General features: G+C 41.3%; 1 protein-coding gene across 1 annotated transcript; it reads left to right on the top strand.

Moving 5' to 3' along the window:
- The first annotated feature begins 5,609 nt into the window (after positions 1-5,609).
- ZC3H15 (zinc finger CCCH-type containing 15) lies at positions 5,610-20,461 on the top strand. The gene is made up of 10 exons (XM_061457949.1): positions 5,610-5,757; positions 7,299-7,400; positions 10,839-10,950; positions 14,904-15,056; positions 16,148-16,239; positions 17,308-17,490; positions 18,145-18,291; positions 18,580-18,684; positions 18,919-19,045; positions 19,671-20,461. Exons 1-10 carry the CDS (start codon positions 5,680-5,682, stop codon positions 19,862-19,864), a joined length of 1,293 nt encoding a protein of 430 aa, XP_061313933.1. The 5' UTR covers positions 5,610-5,679; the 3' UTR covers positions 19,865-20,461.
- Positions 20,462-21,519: the final 1,058 nt, after the last annotated feature.

The raw sequence follows: 21,519 nt of genomic DNA, 5'->3' as shown, positions 1-21,519 counted from the left end.
TATCAGTCAGCAGGTGGTGAGCAACTGTATTGTGCATCACTAGCATTTATTGTTTTCTTTTCCTTTTATCCTGTTAGTTTTGTACTCTCTCCCCTTATTTCCCTGTCCTGGGTTCAGCAGTAGCACTCATTTTTCTCCTTCTTAGTAGCTGGTGCAGTGCTGTGGTTTTGACTTTCAGCCTGGGAACAGTGCTGATAACACCAATGTTTTTAGTTGTTGCTAAGTAATGTTTACTCTGACCAAGGACTTTGTGAGTCTCATGCTCTGCCAGGGAGGAGGGGAAGTCAGGAGGAAGCAGAGACAGGACACCTGACCCAAACTAACCAAAGGGGTATTCCATACCACAGCACATCATGCCCAGGATGTAACTGGGAGTTACCCAGAAGGGCTGGCTCACTGCTTGGTCGGGCTGGTTTTCGACAGGTGGTATTCTCTTCCCTTGTTATTTCCATTATTATTATTGGTAGTAGTAGCAGTGGTTTGTGTTATAGCTTAGTTACTGGGCTGTTCTTATCTCAACCTGCGGGAGTTACATTCTTTTGATTCTCCTCCCCATCCCTCCGGGAGCGGGGGGAGGCAGGGGAGAAAGGGCAGTGGGAGATGTGGACTGCATGGCTAACATGATGACTGGGTTTAAACCACGACACCATGTGAGTTGCACTCTTTTGATTCTCCTCACCATCACTGCAGGAGCAGGCGCGGGAAGAGGGAAGAAGGGAGAGAATGAGTGAGCAGCTGCGTGGTTCTGAGTTACCAGCTGGGCTTAAACCACGACATTGGGAGATACGATAATTTTTGCCACAAACACAATGCAGTTTATAGGAGAGGAAAACATTATGGCCTGGCTTTTTGCACAGTGGAATCACAGTGGCATTAGTACAAGCTTGACTGACTTAAGGCAGCAAGTTGTCCCAATAGCTCAAGCAAAATACCCTAATTTCTAGACCGAATTCCTCCTATTTAGGCTCCAAATATTGTGTGCTGCTACGTATGGCTTCTTGATCCATCAGAAAATTTGCTATTATTGTTATAAAAACCTAATATCGCCAATCTGTTTTAAATGATTTTTATTATGATTAATATCCAGAGACAATAAGCAAGCAGCGCTGGGTGCGCCGGGGAGTCTCCGCTCCGCCCGAGACACACATGGGGAACTTCTGGGGATAGTCTCTTATACTTTTTGGTTTCCTGGGCTTCTTGGGTTTCAGCCAGTCCTGTTGTCTTCTTTTCCTGGGCTTCTTCAGCCAAGCCTGTTGTCTTCTTTTCCCGGGCTTCTCCACCTGTTGTTGGGGTCTTGTCTCCGGGTGAAGAAATATGATGTCTTTCACAAGTCTGACTGCCATCTTAGCCCCCATAAATTCCACTCCTTCTGTATTTATTTGTTCAGCGCACAGATTTCAGAACGTTCTGTAACAGGACATGTCTCTAAGTTACCTACCCCCCCCTTTTCTAAGAACATTCATACAATTTAAACAATGAACAAAAACATTTCTTTGCACAATATTGCAGTTGACCCAGGGAAATTATTCCCTTGTTTCTTCTTCCTCCTCCCTGTGGCATTGACAGGGACACTTATCATACCCTTTGCACACAGCACAATGATCACAAGGGATTCCACCTCCACACAAAGTGCAATGATCACTAGGACCCCTGAGTTGCTGACACCGATCACTCTGATGTGACTCACATTATCAATCTTACCCAATGTAATAAAGTGTACATGTTAATCAGCCTCTTAGACTTCCCATTGCCTTGTGCTTCTTTGTGATTCTAATCTTGAAAACCAAATTGCAGACTGTGTAGGAGCAAAATATTCCATCCTTCTTGAGCACCCTGGTAGTGACATACGTAACAAATGGCTGGTATAGTCATGTAGCTAAGCGTTCTGAAAATTAAGATACTTCACTGAACTAGCTGGATCTTTCATGTTGCAGATCTGTGGGTGCTTTAAGCATAGCTTGGGAACAGCTTGCTGCTGCCTACAGAATAACCTGTTTTCTTACCTTTAGTCCATGTGATCATTTTAAAAGTATGCCTTGTTACTCAAATATTTTTGGACGCAGACTACCAGAAACTGCTAATTTGGTGAGGAACAGAAGAATCTTTACTTATTGTACAAAGTATGAAACTATATCACAGTGAGACTTAAGCACCTTATTCGAAATAAGGAAATTTGTGCTACTGTGGTGAAACAGATTTAGATTCCTACAGGTCACCAGTGACTGGCCCTGACTTCCCTGACCATCATTCCAACATTGAACCCATCACTCTGCGTGAAGTCCCTCATGTGCTGCTGTGTCTGAGCATGTGGAGTCACTGCAGCACAGAACAAGTGCCAAAAACTACACTGAGAGCAATGGGTGGTGGGACTTTCAGACATTGGGACACACATTTACCAAAAGCCACCTGGTTGGTCAACACCAGACGATCTGCCAACAGGGCTGGCCCAGCCCAGTCAGAACTTTTACATACTGTAGAGGGGGATAGACTTCCTGTGGCGCACATAAAGAATTTGGGGGGGAATACAGTCTACGTTATTCCTGCTTCAGGTAAAGGCAAACCCACTTGTGAGATTGTTTAAAATAGTTAACATTTTAATTTTTTTTTAAACCTGTTATCAGCAACTAGTATTTTTGGAACAAGCTGCCCAGAGAACTTACGGCTACCCCATCCCTGGAATTGTTCAAGGCAGGTTTGTAACTAGATGATCTTAAAGTCCCCTCCAACCCAAACCATTCTATTATACTGGAGCATTTTTCAGAAATCAAAAGTTAACAAATTTGGATAACATATCACCTTATGCATTACACTTTTTTATAAAGCACTTTTTTCCTAGTCCTAGTCATTCTAGCAGAAACAGGTACCTCTCACAAACAGTGAACATAGTACCAAAGTTTTGCACTTCCTCCTATTGCACAAACTCCTCTACATGTGGAAAAGAGTCATGAAAGCCCATCTTATGAAACCAAAGTAAAAATCACATCTGTAGCATGGTCAGAGAACATGCATGCAAGCTACAGTATGAGAAACTAGTAGTGTATGTCAGGGCTAAGAAACTCCATGGAATTTATATTTCAGACCATGATCCTGCTTAGACATCTGGAGGTGATTTGGGTTTGTTTCACCCTTTCTACAGAAAGATTTGTGCCATTCTTGGTGGAACCCAAACCCAACCTTGGCTCACTGAAAGAAAACAAAGAGGATAAAGGAAACTATCTTCCCTCTGGCAGACTACCTTTGTTTCACACACTTAAATCCGGCCCAATTCTCATAAAGTATATGAAGTACAGCATACCTTCTCTACACAGAAAGACTGCTTATTTACAAGGAATGGGGTAGTAGCAGAGTTCCCCAGGGCAGTGGGAAGCTAATATTCAAACATTCAAGCTCTTTGCAGTACCAAATTCTCTCCCCATAATCCTAGCTAGTGTGTCAATGCACCCAATATAGGATCAGAGTTCAGCATTGTAACTCTCTTTTTGGAATCAGTTTATAAGTGGATAGACTCCACAACTCGTTAAAGTTGTAAAGTAGGTATGCTTTTATTCAGCACTGAGGCGCATGGGGGATTGTTCCTCCACAGGTATGTGCACCTTTTTTTTGCCACTCAGTTTGTTTATATTACATAAAATGATTACATAAACATGAGATTACTTCATGCTTAATACATATGCAAAACCTATTCCCGTCTAGTATTATAATTAGTTTTCTGGCATTTGTCCCATTGATGCGCTTGCACAGTGCCTCCTGGTCGTGGTCGTTAGGGGGTCGTGAGGATGAAGGCCTGTAGTTCCTCTTCATCACCGTGAGTAACCTCTTGCTTTCATGCAGACTCAATAGGGTTTCGGTCCTATCCAAACCTCAGGTTCAGTACAAGCCGGTTTTATGTATCTTAAAGCAGAAACTTGTCAAGTTTGCAAATTTTGTTACTCTGGTTATCTTTTGTTCCTTTTCTTGCTTAAACAAGAATGTCTTAAATGTTCCTCACACAAGTTATGAATCTTATCTACTACAATTTTGCCTAGCAGCTGTAAGTCCTACAATTCTGCTTCACCATTCTAGGAACTTTGACTCCTACAGTTCTGCTTCACCAAGCACAATGACTGCTTAAGCAAGCAGGCACAATGTTAACCCTTTATTCCCAGGTATCACAGTCTTTACAGAAAGACGTATCTGTCAAGTGGAACTCAGAGGGGAAAAAAAGAGCACCATGCAAGCAACTGACCTAAGTTGTATTTATTGATTGTTGAAGTAGCCTGTGAGAATCTGTTTTTTTTTCCTCACATTTGATTGTCTAGTCTGTAGGCTCTCTAGGATGATGTTACTCCTGGGGGATTCTAACAGGACACAAGAGGAAAATTGTTCACAATGAGAACAATCAGCCATTGGCATAATCTCCCCAGGGAAGTGGTGTACTCCCCAGTGTTGGACTCTACTAAAGATTCATCTGGACAGGGTGCTGGGGCATCTAGTCTAGGTCATGCTTTGCCTAGAAAGGTTGGACCAGATGATTCTTGAGGTCCCTTCCAGCTTTGTATTCTATGATTTTAAGAGTCTGATCCTAAGGAAATCATTGCTATTGATAAGCATCGGTGTGCTGCATACTCATACAGCAGTTGCTTTCCCTCTGGCAAAGAAATAGCATGCGTGTATGCAGTACAGCTACATACAAATGATGCACTATCACCTTACACGTCCCCACTCCCTCCCTAAAACATGAAACCCATGTGTACCAGTAGATTCAGCACCTTTCAGGCACTCTCTGAAGACAAACAGGGTTGTGTGGGTGCTTATTGTGTTCCTCCAGCTGCCTGCAAATCTGCTGGCGGGCTTTTCACCACCTTTCACCACCGCTTTTATAGCGGGCCTTCCCCTTCAGTGCCTTGCAAGTGCAGCAGCACTGCTAAGGGTGTCTGATCCCACAAGGCTGACCCTCATCCCTACCAATGCATGGCCAACAGCCACCCTGAACCCGTTAGGCACTATCTGAACTTGTTACTTTCAGGACAGCTGCTGTGCTCAGCAGGGCTTGGGCTCATCATGCCAGCTCGTTCAGCAGCCACCCGCTGGGAGGCCTGCCGCTGAGCACGGCGGAGGTGCAAGCGCTGAGCATGTCGGAGGTGCAGGCACCTCCACCCAGACACCGCCTACCGGGGCACAGGCCACCGCTCCCGCTGGGTAACCACTCACTGACCACTACAAGGCGCCTTTCCCAGAGCTGGGCTGAGATTCAACCGGGGAGGTCCCTCGGGGACCGCCATCCCCCTCACACAACCATTTCTCCTCACAGCGCGGCACGACCCCCACGGAAGGCAAGGGGTAGTCCGCGCCCATGATCGCTGACAAGCGCCCCCCGGCCCCAGAGTTTCCCGGTGCCAGCAGGCTCCACTGACCACGCCCCCTCGCCCAGCCCTCTGTCACCGGCGCTCGGCACCGGCCCGGCACGAGCTAGGGTGCCCCGCCCCTCCGTGACGTTGGACAGAGCACCCGGCCATCACCTAGTAGCGCGCTGCCTGCCGGGAGGTTAATTGGTCCCTCCCGCGCCGCCTTCCCAGCGTGCCTCGCGCCCGCCGGCACTACGAGTGAGGTAGGCCGCGCTATCCTGGCGGTGGGTTTTTTGCCCCGCGACCCTTAGAGCCGCCGAGCGAGAGCTAGCGTTGTCCTGCCAGCCGTTCCGCTATGCCCCCCAAGAAGCAGCAGCAACCGGCGGGGGGCAGCAAGAAGGCGGACCAGAAGAAGAAGGAGAAGATAATCGAGGTAAAGCGAACAGCGCCGCGTCGGCCCGCACCGGCCGGGGCGCTCTCCTGCCGCGTCCCTCTCAATGACTGCCGGAGCCTGCCGCTTCTTGCTGTTCCCCTTCGGGCGCGGGCAGCTTTTCCCCTCAGTCCTCCGCCGTTCCCTGTAGCGGTGGCGCGGGTGGTGTTGCCGGCGGATGCCGCCCTCCCTGAAAACTCGCCGCTGGTGCCCGAGTCCAGCCCCGAAGCGTCTGTGGGGGACACAGGTTCCCTTGGTGGCCCCAGTGCCGCCCGCATCTGTCACATCACCGACCGTCGCTGCTCTTCTTGGATTCGGGTTTGGGTTTCCTGCCTGGGCATCTGCTGGCATGAAAGATAGTAGCTGTTCTGCTGTTTGGGCAGAATATCCGTCTACTGCAAGTGTTCTTTTAAATCTAGCACTGTGGATTATTGTTTCTATGTTATTTGAGAATATTAGCGTGGCTGTTCTTGCCCTCTATTGGCTTTAGATTTTCTGATGTTCTTGCTGAATTCAGCTACATACAAAAACATGCAGCTGAAAGGAGAAAGATCTGCATTGATTAGTAACAAATATTATGTAATTAAAATACACAGTGATTATGTAGTCCGTTTCATTTGCACAGAAATGAAGTGTGCGAGTAATGTATTTTCTTTCCCAGATAGTTATTTTACAAATTACTGACTTTTCAAATCAGCATAAAGTAACTGAGGACTAACTGCTGTTAATAGGGGATATATCTAAAAACAGAGTGACTCTGGAAAGTTGGAACTGTTTATTCTATCGTTCTTTTATAATATATTTTTGGATTGTTAGGGCTTCCAAGAGTATGTTTGAACAGAGGTCTTATAACTGGGTGAACATCTATTACTTTTTCCTTGAAGGAAAAGAGTCGGTATCAAGTCAATAGCCTCGATAGGTATATAATGTAGGCATTTCAGTTGCAGGCAATAATTAATTTCTGATTCAAATACTCATGTGTTAGTGGGCTGGTTTTTTTTTCTTAAGTACAGATAGGTCTTGTAAAAACTTCTCTGACGGTAAAAATGGAGATGCAAAGGAAAAATTGTTTCAGGTAGCAAACGGAAAGTTCTTGCAGTGGAGTTTAGGAGTACAAGCATCTGTCTGGACTTGACATAGGGGAAGGCCTTATCTTCAAGTTAATTAGAAAATGAAAAGTATGAAATAATTGAAAGTAAAAAGTGTAATATGTTACATGTGGCAATACTCACCTGCATAACAAATATGTAACATTTATATATTAATACTTGAAGATAGAAGTAATAAGCTATTTCAGGTACATAGGAAAATATAAGGCATCTTTACTGCTACTCAGTCTTCATACTTCCCTCAGTTGTTACTTGATTGGCAGCATTTAGTAGGTTCTTTTGAAAAGATTTAAAAATGGTGTGAGAGGTCTGAATATTGTCCATACTGCTGCTTGGATTGTTTGCAGTGTTAGAGTCTGTTTAACTGAAAACTTGAGAGGAGTGTCAATTTTTTTCCTTTTGTAACAAAGTTTCAGGCTGTGTCTCTTGATTTAGGACAGAACATTTGGCCTAAAGAATAAAAAAGGTGCAAAACAACAGAAATTCATCAAGGCTGTGACACACCAGGTTAAATTTGGTCAGCAAAATCCACGTCAGGTAAGCATTTATTCTGTAATGTTTTCCCACTGCAGAGTCAAATAGTCTTTCACTAGACATCTAGATTGTCGTCTAATCTTGAAGTAGAGAACAGTTGAGATGTAACTTGTCTAATGTGTTGTGACTGGCACAGATTTCACTAATAGTCCTCTTGCAAAACTTGTCTAGATGGGAAGGATGTGCCTGTGTAAAGGTGGTACAGAGCACAGGAGTTTGGTTTGTTTGGTTTTTAAAAAAACAACCCACAGCAAGGGTGGGTTTATTGTTTACTTTGTATTTTGATAGTAACTTAATTAAGGTGTATCTCAAATGAAACTCTAGAAACTGGATGTCAGCAATGTACAGTTGTAAGTTCGTTCCCCCTTTTTTTTTTTTCTGTAACTCCCACCTAATCTAAGAAATGGTCAACAGTTAAAAATATGAGTAGCTGTTAGTAATAATAAAACTCGAATTGGGGGAAGATTAGAAAAAGTATAAGCCTGTATGTGCTTGTTCTGCTTATGGAAGTATATTATTTATTAAAGTGGAAACAAGTCTGCATCTATTTGGTGAAATTTTCAAAAAAAATGAAATTCTCAGCCACCGTCTTTACACTGCTCTTCTGTATGATGAATTAAAATGTGATGTGGCTGAGATACACTTAGATACTTAATGAGAAAGCATGGGTTTCATGGAAACAATATTATTAGAGAAGCAAGCCAGGTCTCTTACTCCTACAGTGCTAGGGGGAGCTAGTTGCTAAGTATTTACAGAGCTTCCTGCTTTATGAGCCAGCTTGTGGAATATTTGCATTGGCTAAATTAATGATATAATAATTTATGGTAAATTCTGTACATAACATAAAGGTGAAATAACATGTCAAGTGCAGGTTTAAAGTTGATATTTGGGTCATTAGATCTAATAATTTCTTGTTGTGGAGAGGAGGACTGCTTTGATGTCCCTTTGGAAACACTGGTGTTGCTCAGATGTTCTTTCTGAAATTTTTGTATGAAATCCCTGAATCTGTAGCATGTATAGGAATACCACTATATAAACTACCCCAGTAATTTTGCTTTCAAATGTTCATAGCTATTGACTGATGGAAGTTGGAATCTAATTTTTAGACTGGATCATACTTTCTTACCTTATAAAATAGTTCTCTGTTAGGGTTGTCCCTTAGAAAAAAAGAAAATTTAAAGCAATTTTTCTTGAGTTTCAAGATACAAATGGAATTGCTGTTAAGGTTTTGTTGGGTTTTGACTGTGGGTTGGTTTTTTTTTTGTTGTGTTTTTTTGCTTTTTGCTTGTTTTGTTTGTGTCTTGGGTGGTTTTGTGTTTGGGGTTTTTTTGTTTTTTTTTTTTCCTTGTTTTGTTTCGGGGTTTTTGTGAGGTTTTTTTTTCCCTCTTCTCATTTGTTTAGGGTTTTTAAAAGTCATCCTCATGCTTTTTGAACCCTAGGGTGAAACAAAAGCAATTCTTAAAGTACTCTTTTTTTGTAGTTGACATACATGGGTCTGCATGTTACATAAAATAGGACCTTTCAGTATGGGGCACCTCCCACTAGACCAGGTTGCTCTAAGGCCCATCCAGCCTGGCCTTGAACACTGCCAAGGATGGGGCAGCCACAGTGCCTCTGGGCAGCCTGTGCCAGGGCCTCACCACCCTCACAATAAAGAATTTCTTCTTCCTATCTCATCTCAGTCTCCCCCCTGTCAGTTCAAAGCTGTTTCCCCTTGTTCTGTCCCTACAGGCCCTTGTGAAAAGTCCCTCTCCAGATTTCTTGAGGCACTGGAAGCTGCTCTAAGGTCTTCCTGAAGCCTTTTCTTCTCCAGGATGAACAAGCCCAGCTCTCTCAGCCTTTCTCCATAGCAGGGAGAATCGGGTAGAATCACGTCCTTTAATGTGCTGGTCACGCTCCTTTTGATGCAGCCCAGCACACAGTTGGCTTTCTGGGCTGCAGGTGCACACTTAACAGCTCATGGTGAGCTTCTTGTCAACCAACCCCATAAGTCCTTCTCAGTGCTGCTCTCATTGCAGTCTCTGCCTAGCCTGTATGTGTGCTTTGGATTGCCCTGATCTTGGTACAGGACTTTGCAGTTGACCTTGTTGAACTTCATGAGGTTGGTCCACCTCTCAAGTGTGTCTAGGTCCCTCTGGATGGCATCCCTTCCTTCCAGCATGTTGATTTTGCCACACAGCTTGGCATCATCAGCAAACTTGCGGAGGGTGCGCTCAGTCCCACTGTCCATGTCACTGGCAACAGTGCTGAACAGGATCAGTCGCAGCAGTGACTCCCAAGGGTCACTGTCACCAGTCTCCACTTCGACATTGACCCATTGACAGCTCAGTGCGACCATCTAGCCAATTTCATATCCACTGAATGGTCAATCTGTTAAATCTATGACTCTTCCATTTAGAGACAAGGGTATTGTGAGGAACCAGTGTCAAGTGCTTTGCCCAAGTCCAGGTAGATGATTTCAGTTGCTCTTTCCTCATCCGCCAATTCAGTGGCCCATCGCAGAAGGCCACCAAATGTCAGGCACGATTTGTCCTTAGTGAAGCCATATTGGCTGTTGCCTATCAGCCCCTTATTGTCCATGTGCCTTAGTGTACTTTCCAAGAGGATCTGCAGCTTGATCTTGCCAGGCACCAAGGTAAAACTGACCAGCTTATAGTTCCCTAAAATCTAATTACATTTGTCCCATGTCCTCTTTCATCTGCCTTCATCCCTCTTTGTGGCTCTGGTATAGATACAGGCCTTTTCTGGCTTATCCAGAAAGGGTAAGGCAGAATCAGGGTTTTTTTTTTTCTTTGACACAAATTTTTCCTTTCCTAGGTGAACTTGTTTTTTAGTCCTTGGCTCGTAGTACCTGTAAAATAAATATTCTTGTCTTACAAACCACTGGTTTTCACTGAAGCATTGATATGTTGAATTTATACCCATTCAGACAAATAGTGTTCTAAAAGCAGTTTCCAACTTCTACAGAAGTTTCCTGGAATTATACTGGTATACATGAAGAAAAAGAGCAAAGAGCAGCATGTAAAGGCACTACAGATAGGTTTTTTGCACAGATCTGGAAGTTACCGCTTTGAATAGTTGCATTGTTAATGTATCACAACAGAGTAACTCATTTTCCTCTCCTACTCTCAGTATCTTTCCCTTGATTTCCTAGTCTGTAAAGGTGCAATAAAGGTAACTTGAGTGATATAATGGCACCTGCCAGTATTTCACATGTCGGACAAATTACATTTGCAGTATCTTCTGTTTGAAAGGTCAGTACCACTAGATGGCACTAGCCGTTTGTGCAAGGGTATGAGTTCTGAGAAACTTAGAAATCACAGGTTTTTCCCTCCTTCGTTATAAACCAGAATGATTTGCTTTTTTAATGTACAGTTCAGGTGAAGTGAGTAATGGCATTCTAATTTCATATTAATAACTTCAAATTTGGGTTCATTATAGGCTGCTCAGTCAGAAAGTGAGAAGAAACTAAAAAAAGAAGACAAGAAAAAAGAATTACAAGAATTAAATGAACTCTTTAAGCCTGTGGTTGCTGCACAGAAAATTAGCAAAGGTATGGGTAACTAAGTTCTCTTCAACTATGTTCTCTTACTCATGTATGTACTTCAGGTAAAAGAATCCTTTAAAAATGTCAGTTCATTTTTTTAATGAAGTAGATATGGCTGTTTCTTTCTCTGTCGTGTACCCAGTACTTGTTGGGTTTTTGTTTGGTTTGTTTCTTTTTTGTGTGTGGGTTTTTTGTTGTTGTAGGGGTTTTTTGTGTTTTTTGGTTTTGAGATCATTAAATATCAAAAGGTACATTGATATTGACAGGACAGCTGTAGTTACTTTGATTTCAGGTTTATTAATTGGATGCTTCTGGATGAGTGGCATGGGGTTTTGTGTGTAATGGTATTTGTTTAAAGCAGGCTGTCTGCAGGGAAATGTGAACATCTAGATATTACAAGGAATTTAATATAATTGTCTTCATATAAAAATCATGTTCAAATCAGAACAGTAAGTTTTCCAATTACTTCTGTCCTACCTCATTAACAGTAGGACTTGATTTCAGAAGTTTGGTCTTGAACTTGGTTATTGAACAAACTTGTTTTGTGATGAAAAGTGTTTGATAACGCTGAGAAACTCTGCAGTTGACTGCCACGTGGGAGGAAAAAAGTCATACTTTTTAGGAATTAATGAAATGTTATCAACTCTCTGCTTTATTAATCTCCTGGAACTAATTGTGCACAATACTTTTTTACTAGACAGGTGTGACTTCCATGTATGTCTTTAAGGCAAACCTGGTATTTGCTCATTGTGGCACATAGCAGCAGCAAAGGCCAGTTTTCATTATATGAGCTGCAGTGGTCAGTCTTCTCCAAATAAAGTAGCTCTTGGTTTACAGTTATTTCAGAGGACTAGTACTGTTTTAATTAAAGCTTTGACTTTCTATTGAGATTGCCAACAAGCTTTCTTATGGATCCACTGTCCTGGCTTTAGCAGTAGCAGTCATTTTTCTCCTTCTTAGTAGCTGTGCAGCGCTGTGGCTTTGACTTTCAGCCTGGGAACAGAGCAGATAACACCAATGTCTTTAGTTACTCCTCAAATGTTTAGTCTGACCAAGGACTTTCTGAGCTTCATGCTCTGCCAGGGAGCAGGGGAAGCGGAGAGGAAGCAGAGACAGGACACCTGACCCAAACTAGCCAAAGAGGTATTCCATACCACAGCATGTCATGGCCAGGATGTAACTGGGAGTTACCTGGAAGGGCTAGTGCTCTGCGAGGTTGGACTAGGTATCAGTCAGTGCTCGGTCGTGCTGGGTGGGGTGAGTTATCGATCAACGGGTGGTGAGGTGTTGTATTTTCTTCCCTTGTTATTTCTCTTATTATTATTATTGATGGTAGCGGTAGTGATTTGTCTTATCTCAACCTGTGGGAGTTGCATTCATTTGATTCTCCTCCCCATCCCTCTGGGAGCAGGGGGAGGGCAAAAAGGGGGGGGTGGGGGGGTGTAAGAGAGCAACTGCGTGATTTATGGCTGACTGGGTTTAAACCATGACAGTTCTTTTTCGCGCTCAACGTGGGGCATGAAGGGTTGAGGTAATGACGGATCTGACTGGATTAATAGTCACTCATCGCAATGCTGATTTATTGGTTTTCAAAGTTGTTTCTCTTGATCTCACAGTTTCAGAATGTTGTACCTTACTTGGAGTCGGTTTTTGCTGTGTTAATCAAGTGTGGGGCTTGGGCTAAGGTTCTTGACTTATTGAACTTTATGGTAATGACTTGTAATATGGGGGGGGGGCTCTGGCAGCAGGGTGGGACGGATGTGGCCATGGACTTGTACCTGGCTGCCCTGCTGCTCTTCACCGTCCTGGCCCTTGACCTCGGCTCTTTCTTCGTGCGGCTGCAGGGAGCCGAGGGGGGGGCGGCCCCAGGAGCTGTCAGCAGCCGAAGTGGCCTGGGAGAGTGGCCCCGGGGACCAAGCGGCAGTGGGAGCAGGGCTGGAGGCTGGCAGGGAGCGGCTGCCGGTGGAGGAGGTTGGGGCCGTTGAGGAGTGGAAGGGGGCAGCTGCTGAGCAGCGAGAGGAGGTGGTGGAGGAGCTGAGCCCCATGGCTGAGCCCAGCCCCGCAATGGCTGAGAGCATCCCCCGGAAGCCCCCTGTCAAGCCCCAGGAGGATGCAGGAGACCATGCAGCATTTCCCAGCAAGGCAGAGGAGGAAGATCAGGACTAGGAAAAAGAGAAGCTGGTGGTGGGAGAGCTGGCAAGCACAGCAGCTACACCAGCCCCAGTGACAAGTACAGCAGCATCATTTGAGAGTTCTGAAGGTTTTGAATGGCCTTTGGGTACCCTTGGGACCTGCCTGCTAATTGTGATGGGGATCAGCATGTTGGCGCACACACACAGCGCGTGTTCTACCCATGACCATTTTGTCTGATCTTGAAATTTAAGCAGAGTGGGGTTTGGGTCTTGAATGGAATTAGATGACGATATGGGAGGACCAAGAGATTTTCCCCAAGGCTGGACAGTCATGAGTGGCAGGGGGTGTGGGACAGTATGGGTGAGTATCTAGTCCACTGGGCCCCTCCAGTGCTTTGGAAGCATCAGAGATGGAAGGCAGTGGTATGGAGTCCCCAGTGACAAGCAGCAGAAACTGCTGAAGGGGAGGGTGAATAATTTTGGGCCTGGTGGGCCCATGGCACTTCAGGCCATGAGGGCAGAGATGCAACCTAGAGATGGACTCATGATTGAGGGGTGGACTTAGCAATGGAGCCTATTGTCCAGGTGATTCACGAGTGTGAACACTGCACACAGCCTCTCCTGCTCTGAAAGACTGTTACAAGAGATGGAGCCCGACATCAAGGACCGGATGGACTCAACAGGTTTATAGGGATTGATCCATGCCCTAAGATAAGAGCGCACTGAGATAAGAGTGATGGTATATTGAAAATGTGGGATCTGAGCATGACGTGAATGGTATGGAATAAGGGGTGGATACTGTCCTGGGTTTAGCAGTAGCAGTCATTTTTCTCCTTCTTAGTAGCTGTGCAGCGCTGTGGTTTTGACTTTCGGCCTGGGAACAGAGCAGATAACACCAGCAGTTTTTAGTTACTGCTCAAGTGTTTAGTCTGACCAAGGACTTTCTGAGCCTCATGTTCTGCCAGGGAGCAGGGGAAGCCAGTTGGAAGGAGAGACAGGACACCTGACCCAAACTGACCAAAGAAGTATTCCATACCACAGCACGTCATGCCCAGGATGTAACTGGGAGTTACCTGGAAGGGCTAGTGCTTTGCGGGGTTGGACTACATATTGGTCAGTGCTTGGTCGGGCTGGGTGGGGCAAGTTATCGGTCAGCGGGTGGTGAGGTGTTGTATTTTCTTCCCTTGTTGTTACTCTTACCATGATTATTATTGGTGGTAGCAGTAATGATTTCTGTCTCATAAATACATTTCTATCTGCTCTCATTTCTTCTCTTGCCTCCTAAGGGTCAAATAATTCCTTTAGTGGGATGATAGTTACTTAAACTGTGATTAGGTTGATTGAATAGTTCATACTGTATGGGCAACCATTTTTTTCTGTTTTTAAAGAAAGTAAATGAGTGCAGCTTAGATTATTAGAATTTGTTCTACTGTGGTGTTGATCTGCTAAGGAAAGCCTGAAATTGGGAGATGCTTTACTTTGTATTAGAAGGGAATTACTTTACTGTGTAGGAAGGAAGTTGCCCAGAGTGGAATCTTGTATGTATTACATTATATGAATAAATACTTTGCTCAGGCAAACTGCTGTTCATATTTCTTTAAATTGTGCAGTGCCAGCTTTGATACTTAATGCAAGTATAATGCTATACAAACTAAATAAGACATTTTCAGGGCATGAAGTATTTACTTGTGATGAATTTCATATTAAAACAACTTCAGTTTTTAAAAACAGATCCTAAAGAGTGTCTTCTCAGAACTTTTAATATACAGCTTTTGCTTAAAAATAATATTAAAATATATTTAAAAAAAACCAACATTCTTCCCTCAGGTGCTGACCCCAAATCTGTAGTTTGTGCTTTCTTCAAGCAAGGACAGTGCACTAAAGGAGACAAGTGCAAGTTTTCTCATGATTTGTCTCTGGAACGGAAGGGTGAAAAGCGAAGTGTCTACATTGATGCAAGAGATGAGGATCTTGAAAAAGGTATACAACTTATACAGGATTACTAGTAAACTATTCTGATTCTGAAACTGGACTTTTAAGAGTCTTGTGTTGTGGTTGTGATCCTAAAGAGCCTGCTCAGTGACCAAAGCAACCCACACCACTATGTTCAAAATTATGAACAATAGTGAAGCTCATTTAAAGGATACTTGTGAACATGCTTCTTAACTTATACAGAAAAAATTTTGACCTAGTTACACTGGATAGTATTTTTTCAATTCTGCTGTATAGCACTTTACATCATAGAGGTAGCAAGTTGAATAGTGTTTGGTCTTTCTGGTAGTTGCTAGTTTCTTCCGAGTTCTATAGAATGAAAGTGCAAAAGGAGGAAGTGTAAAGAGTAACCAGAGTTGCTTTCCAGAATTATTTCTAGTGTTTGCCCAAATGTGCACATTTGCAGAATTCGGGATACTCTTTGGAGTTATTTTGTCTGACTTGTCTTCTTTCCCAAAATCATTTGTTTGCTATGTGCTCTGGATTTTACTTAGCAGGGGTTAGAGATTTTATAGTCAAGATAATTTCTTTTGGTTTTCCTCAATTCGTGATGTTTCAGTCTTCATTTGAATTTTAGCCTGTGTCATCCTAAATGAATGTGATGGGCTTCCACAGATTCACTACTACTGTTGCCATCAGTGATCTTGCTTCTTCTGATGGAGCCTACTTTTAACTTCTAATACATAAAATTTAATATTACCTTGTTCAATCTTCAAGTTCTATTACCTGTTTTTTTGGTCAATAGCCTTCAATCTTCTACTCAGTCATAACCTTTTTCTTCTCCCTTGTCTATGCTTGCTAATGTACAGGTGGGATGATGCCATTTTTTAGTCTTTCAGTGAAACACAGTTTATGCCTGTCAAAATATGAATTTCTGAGGCTTTTGAGGAAACAGTATTGTGAGCAGCACAGGGGAGTTTGAAAACTTCATTATAAAAGCCTGAATTTATTTTCCATTCTGTAGACTAACTAAAATGTAAAAATTGCATATTAAAACTGTTACTAGGGCATAAAACGATAGCAGTGTTTAGTATTTGAAATTTTTGTTTCTGTTGGTATTTTCCGTTGTCTTTTTCTAGATACAATGGATAACTGGGATGAGAAGAAGCTGGAAGAAGTGGTGAACAAGAAGCATGGTGAGGCAGAAAAGAAAAAACCCAAAACTCAAATAGTATGTCTCTTTTTTTTTTTTTCTCTAACTGAGCTGCAGTAGAGAGAAGTAACTGCAGACTAGTATTAGATGCATTTATCATTATCTTTAAGATCGAGTGGGTTATCATAGCAATATTCTGAGTCTACAGTACTTATAATAATGTATTTATTTAAAAAAAACCCAAAACTTTTTCAGTCATCATAAGGTGTTTTCTCATCTTAAATACAAATGGTATGCAGATGAAGTGCTTTCAAAATGGAAATGCTGAAGGAATTTGTCATATATCTAATGCATTACACTTGCTTAGAAGATTCAAGTATTGTGATTAGTTAGGTCTGTTATCGCATTTCAGCAACTGCTATATATATGTATTGGCTTATTTATGGACTGAGTGACATTTAAGCATGTAAGTTTAAATTTAAAGTTCTTTCCTGTAAGCTGAAATTTACTAATTGAGGCAGTTGTAGTTCCTGACCCCTGACTTCAAGAGTATTCTTCAGTTTGTGTTCTAAATGGTATAATATCTTAACCCTTTTTCATTCTTCAGAATTATTGCACCTTGTTTTCAATACCAAACAGATAATATCTTCAATACTGCTTAAATTTGCAAAAGTTAAATTTCAGTATGGCTAAGTGTGACCTATGAATTGCTTGTTAGAAGTTCCAGAATGACATCTTAAACTCAGGATCATGAGCTGGGAGATTTAACATCTGATGCAGATTATATTTATTTTTATTAAAACTGCAGTGGTGTTGATGAGCAGGAAGGGAGAGACTGTCAGCATGCTTCTACATTTGCTGCTGACTTTAAAACAGTACGCACTTGCCAGTCTTCTGAGTCATCCAGGCTTTCTAAACTGGGATTATAATAACGGGGGAAAGCTCTTCAGCTACATGAGTTTTACATAAGTAGTTGCACTTCTTTTGTCTACTTTTTTTAGTAGCAATGCATTTCACATGTTTCTTCTATTTTGAGCACAGCTGGCTTTGAGTTAATGTACTTCTGACATGTAGTAGCTATACATTTAGTGTAAATTGCTAGGGATGAAAAAAGAATGTGCTGCTAACAACTCTTGTTTTAAACAGGTCTGCAAATATTTCCTTGATGCTATTGAAAACAACAAATATGGATGGTTTTGGGTATGTCCAGGTGGAGGAGACAACTGCATGTATCGCCATGCTCTTCCTCCAGGTTTTGTATTAAAAAAAGATAAAAAGAAGGAGGAAAAGCAAGATGAAATTTCTTTAGAAGATCTAATAGAAAAAGAGGTAAAGTTGTCATTCAGGTACCTTTTGGTAGTATTTATTTTCATTACTTTGAAGATACAGTTGTAAATAACTTCCTAATTAATAATCTCAAAGTATAAAATGTTTCTATAGCTGCATGAGCTAGGGTGAAGGATATGTAGTATCTGACTCATGTTTTTGTTTAGAAACTACTACCCAATAAATAGATTAAACTGTGGCTGCATACTTAGTGCAGGTGTTGATAATCCTTTATCTGTTACAACTGCTTCTATGGGCCTTTGTCATCCCCAGCTCATTGCCTCCATAGTTTTTGTATAACTCTGTAACGAAGAAGCAACACCAAGAGAACGGGGCCCTGAAGTTTTTATGTGCTGCTCTGCTTATTTCTGTCAATATTGCCTGGCAGTGTTGCTCTGAGAAGAACCTGAGCAATTATCATTGGCTTCTTTCTTCCTGCACTTTTCATGTTAATTTTCATGTCTGTTCATCTCACTAAAAGGAAATCTGTGTGTTGAGTCAAACTGAACGGATGGTGTGTGTTTAACAGTGGTGAGAGTGAAGATGGAATTAAAAAGACATGTTTTTAATTAGTTTCCAGAAAAGAGTAATTAAATCTCTAATAGTTATAGCCTTTGAAAATAATTTCTAGCATTAATTAGTCTCTTTACTTGACAGCGTGCTGCCTTAGGACCAAATGTTACCAAAATTACTCTAGAGTGTTTTATTGCATGGAAGAGAAGAAAAAGACAAGAAAAACTTGATAAGGCTGAGCAAGATATGGAGAGGAGGAAAGCAGATTTTAAAGCTGGCAAAGCATTAGTGGTATGTTCTCCAGTCCAATTCTTAGCATAAGAAGAAAAGTGTAAGTTCTTGTAATAAGATAGCTGGCCTGGAATTGCTTTTTCCTTTTCTTGCCCCCATACCGTCTACACCCCTCTTTTTTTTTATTGGCTTTTTTTTCGGGGGGGGGGGGGGGGGGGGGTGGTTTGTTTTTTGTTTTGTTTTTTTTTTTGTGTATAGCAGTACAAATTCTAAATTCTGTGAAGTCCTAAATGAAGAGGGGTTTTTTGGTTGTGTGGTTTTTTTTTTTTTTTCTTTCCTTATAAATAGATCTGTGGACGTGAAGTATTTGAATTCCGCCCAGAGCTGGTTGATGCAGATGATGAAGAAGCAGATGACACCCATTATATTCAAGGGACAGGAGAAGATGATGAGGTAAAGAACTGTGTTAACTTGAGTAATATTTGAAGTTGCATTCAAGTTTGAAAACTTTTTGAGAGCTCTTACAGTGCAATTAGTGAGCTTGGTTCATAATTTAACACCACTGCAGAGTAGATTTTGTCAAATTTGTATCAAAAGGAAGATTAAAGTTTTTTTGTATAAATCCTTTAGGAATGAGAATTTCTGTAGAGAAGTAAATCACACAGAGCATTTTTGTTTATTTTTCAGATGGAAGACCCTGTGTGTATAAATGATGTAGATTTGAACCTGTACGTCCCAAAGGCTGTAGAGGATACTGGTATTACTGTGGCTAGTCCTGAGCGATTCAGCACATACAGTTCAATAGAAAAAGATGGTAAGTTCATTTATTTAGGCATCACTAATACAAGATTATTAATATAAGAGCTTCCCGAAAGACAGAAATCAATTCTTGATCTGCTTGATTCTTGATCTTGTCCTTTATAAAGGACAGGGAAGTGAAACTGTTATCAGTGCTACATGCAGTTATTAAAGAAAAAGCTTGTAGAAAATGCTAAGTACTTTACATATATGCTATATGAACAAAAATCCAAGGTTTTCTTCATATTTTCTAGCTAGCTTACATTAGCTTGTAATTTCTTAGAGCAAAGTCTTGATCTTTGTGTGGTTGCAGAATGCATATGCTGATCTTAAAGATACTGAGTCTTTTAAGTGCAGACATTCAGTAGGAGCAGCTTATTAAACGTGACCTAGCTACAAAAGTAGGAGTTTGAGGAGTTGGGCAATCCAAGGTTTGGGGTTTTTAACCTGTTCTAATAATTGGTGATCTAAACCTGCATATTAATCAGGTACATGCAATTTAAGTGATATAAGTCTACTTAAATACAAATAAAGTGACTTCTTTACGGTGTCAAAACTTTAAAGCCTGTTTAGTAGGATTGCTAATTAGTGATTAAGAAACTTGTGACACTGAAATGTGTTAGAATTATTTTTACTTGCAGATAATAAATTAAGTGAAGCTTCTGGTGGTGATATAAACAGCAGTGAGCAAAATGACTTGGAGGAAGATAATGATGGAGATGAGGAGTTGGAAAATGGAGTAATTGATGCAGTTCCAGTTGATGAAAATCTTTTCACTGGAGAGGACTTGGATGAACTAGAAGAAGAACTAAATACTCTTGACTTAGAAGAATGAATAAAAAGCTCAAGTGATAAATTAAATCTATGTGACAAAATGAAAACTGACTATATTATTTTTTACTCCTTTTTGAATAGAGTTCTTAAACAGGATGTTTATGGTTACCCAGCTGATTCTGATGGGCACATCATATACCATGAATATTTTCCTTCAGTGTCATCTACTCCAGTCTTGACTATGCTCACAGTAAAATATTCAGAGTAGTTGTGAATTACCTGACAGTTGAAGTTGCAGAAAACAAGATTATAACTTTAAACTAAAAGTAGGAAGTGTAACTTCTTTGCCAGTATGAAAGCGTAAGTGGGCAATTTGATACCAGGTACAGTATAAAACATTCTTCACCGGAACTGCATTTTTATTAGTGATTGTGATGATTCAGAAACTGCCCGAAGTGTTCTTTAGGCAGCATACTCTAATGAAGCTGATGCATATTACGCTTCAAGTGGTGATTAGCTTTATTTGATCAGCTGGATATTGAAGATTGTGAACTCGTACATCATACAATACAATATGGTGCCCTTTCTTTAAAATGTTTTAAAATTTCCCACTGCCTTTTGCCAACAAAACTGTAAATAAAAACTGTCAACTTTAAAATACGTGTATGGATTTTTCTCTGTTTAAGTTAGGTTATCATACCAAACTGTTAATACCTTCATTTTCTAATACAGCAATAAACACTTATCTCTTCAGTTCTGATGCAGAAGTGATAATGACTTCTGTTAAATTACACTTAACTGCAATTATTTTTCTACACTTAATGCAGCATAAAATTCATCTGCTGATTTTATTTTTTTTTCCCCTGCTGTTCTTTTCTCCTACCCATCCATTAACTGATTTAATACATGTTATACATCACTCACTGTTAACTCGAGTCTCATTCTTTCCCTGCTGTGTTTTTTGTATTAGCAAAGACTTCAAGCTCTGTAGAGCAGGGATATTGCAGTCTAAAAAAATGCCTTTCGTATTCTTGGTGTTCTATAAATAACACCAAGTTCTGCAGTACTAAGTCGCCTCAAAGTGGAGCAGCGTTGTACTCTGCATTGTGTACCATGTAGGCAGCACTTAACTGTCAGGCTTAAATGGAGTCAATGTGCCCTTCAAAAATCTACTGAATCCCTGTCATAAAGATTTCTCAGTAGTGGGGCTTTTTCAAGGGCTATGCCTCCTTGCCACACAAACAGTATCTGCAATAGTATTGCTGAGCTAGTGCTATCATTTGTATAATTTTTTTTTCCTAAAGCCTTTAAATTACTATTTAAAAGGTCATTAAGATTTGTGGCATTGTTAGTGACCTTTCTCAAACTGCTTTTGGGTGGTAATATTAGCCTTATTGGTTATTTCTGACACTACTAAATTGACTCTTGAATCTTGAATGCTGTTTTTAAATTGGCTGACTTAATTATTTTGCCCTTTTGGGGGTCTGTGGCATTTGTTTTTTCCTATAGGAGCAACAAGCAGTGTTTGGGAGAAGGAAGCCTACTGAAATTGACTTGTAAGTGTTTAAGGAAGAGCTGCAATATCAGATATAAATATTTATTTATAGAAAGAAGAATCTATAGATTCTTCATAGAAGAATCTCTCTAAACAGTGCTGACAGATTATTGTATTATACTGGCCAGTACTAGGATACTTGGGTATCAGGACACTTAAGA

This window comes from Pezoporus flaviventris, unplaced genomic scaffold (assembly GCF_033815535.1).
Source record: "Pezoporus flaviventris isolate CSIRO_AGI_PZ_B2104156 unplaced genomic scaffold, CSIRO_AGI_Pfla_v1 ptg000001l, whole genome shotgun sequence".
Taxonomy (NCBI): domain Eukaryota; kingdom Metazoa; phylum Chordata; class Aves; order Psittaciformes; family Psittacidae; genus Pezoporus; species Pezoporus flaviventris.
The sequence above is the reverse complement of the archived record's forward strand: the minus strand, read 5'-3'. Positions and strand labels throughout refer to the sequence as shown.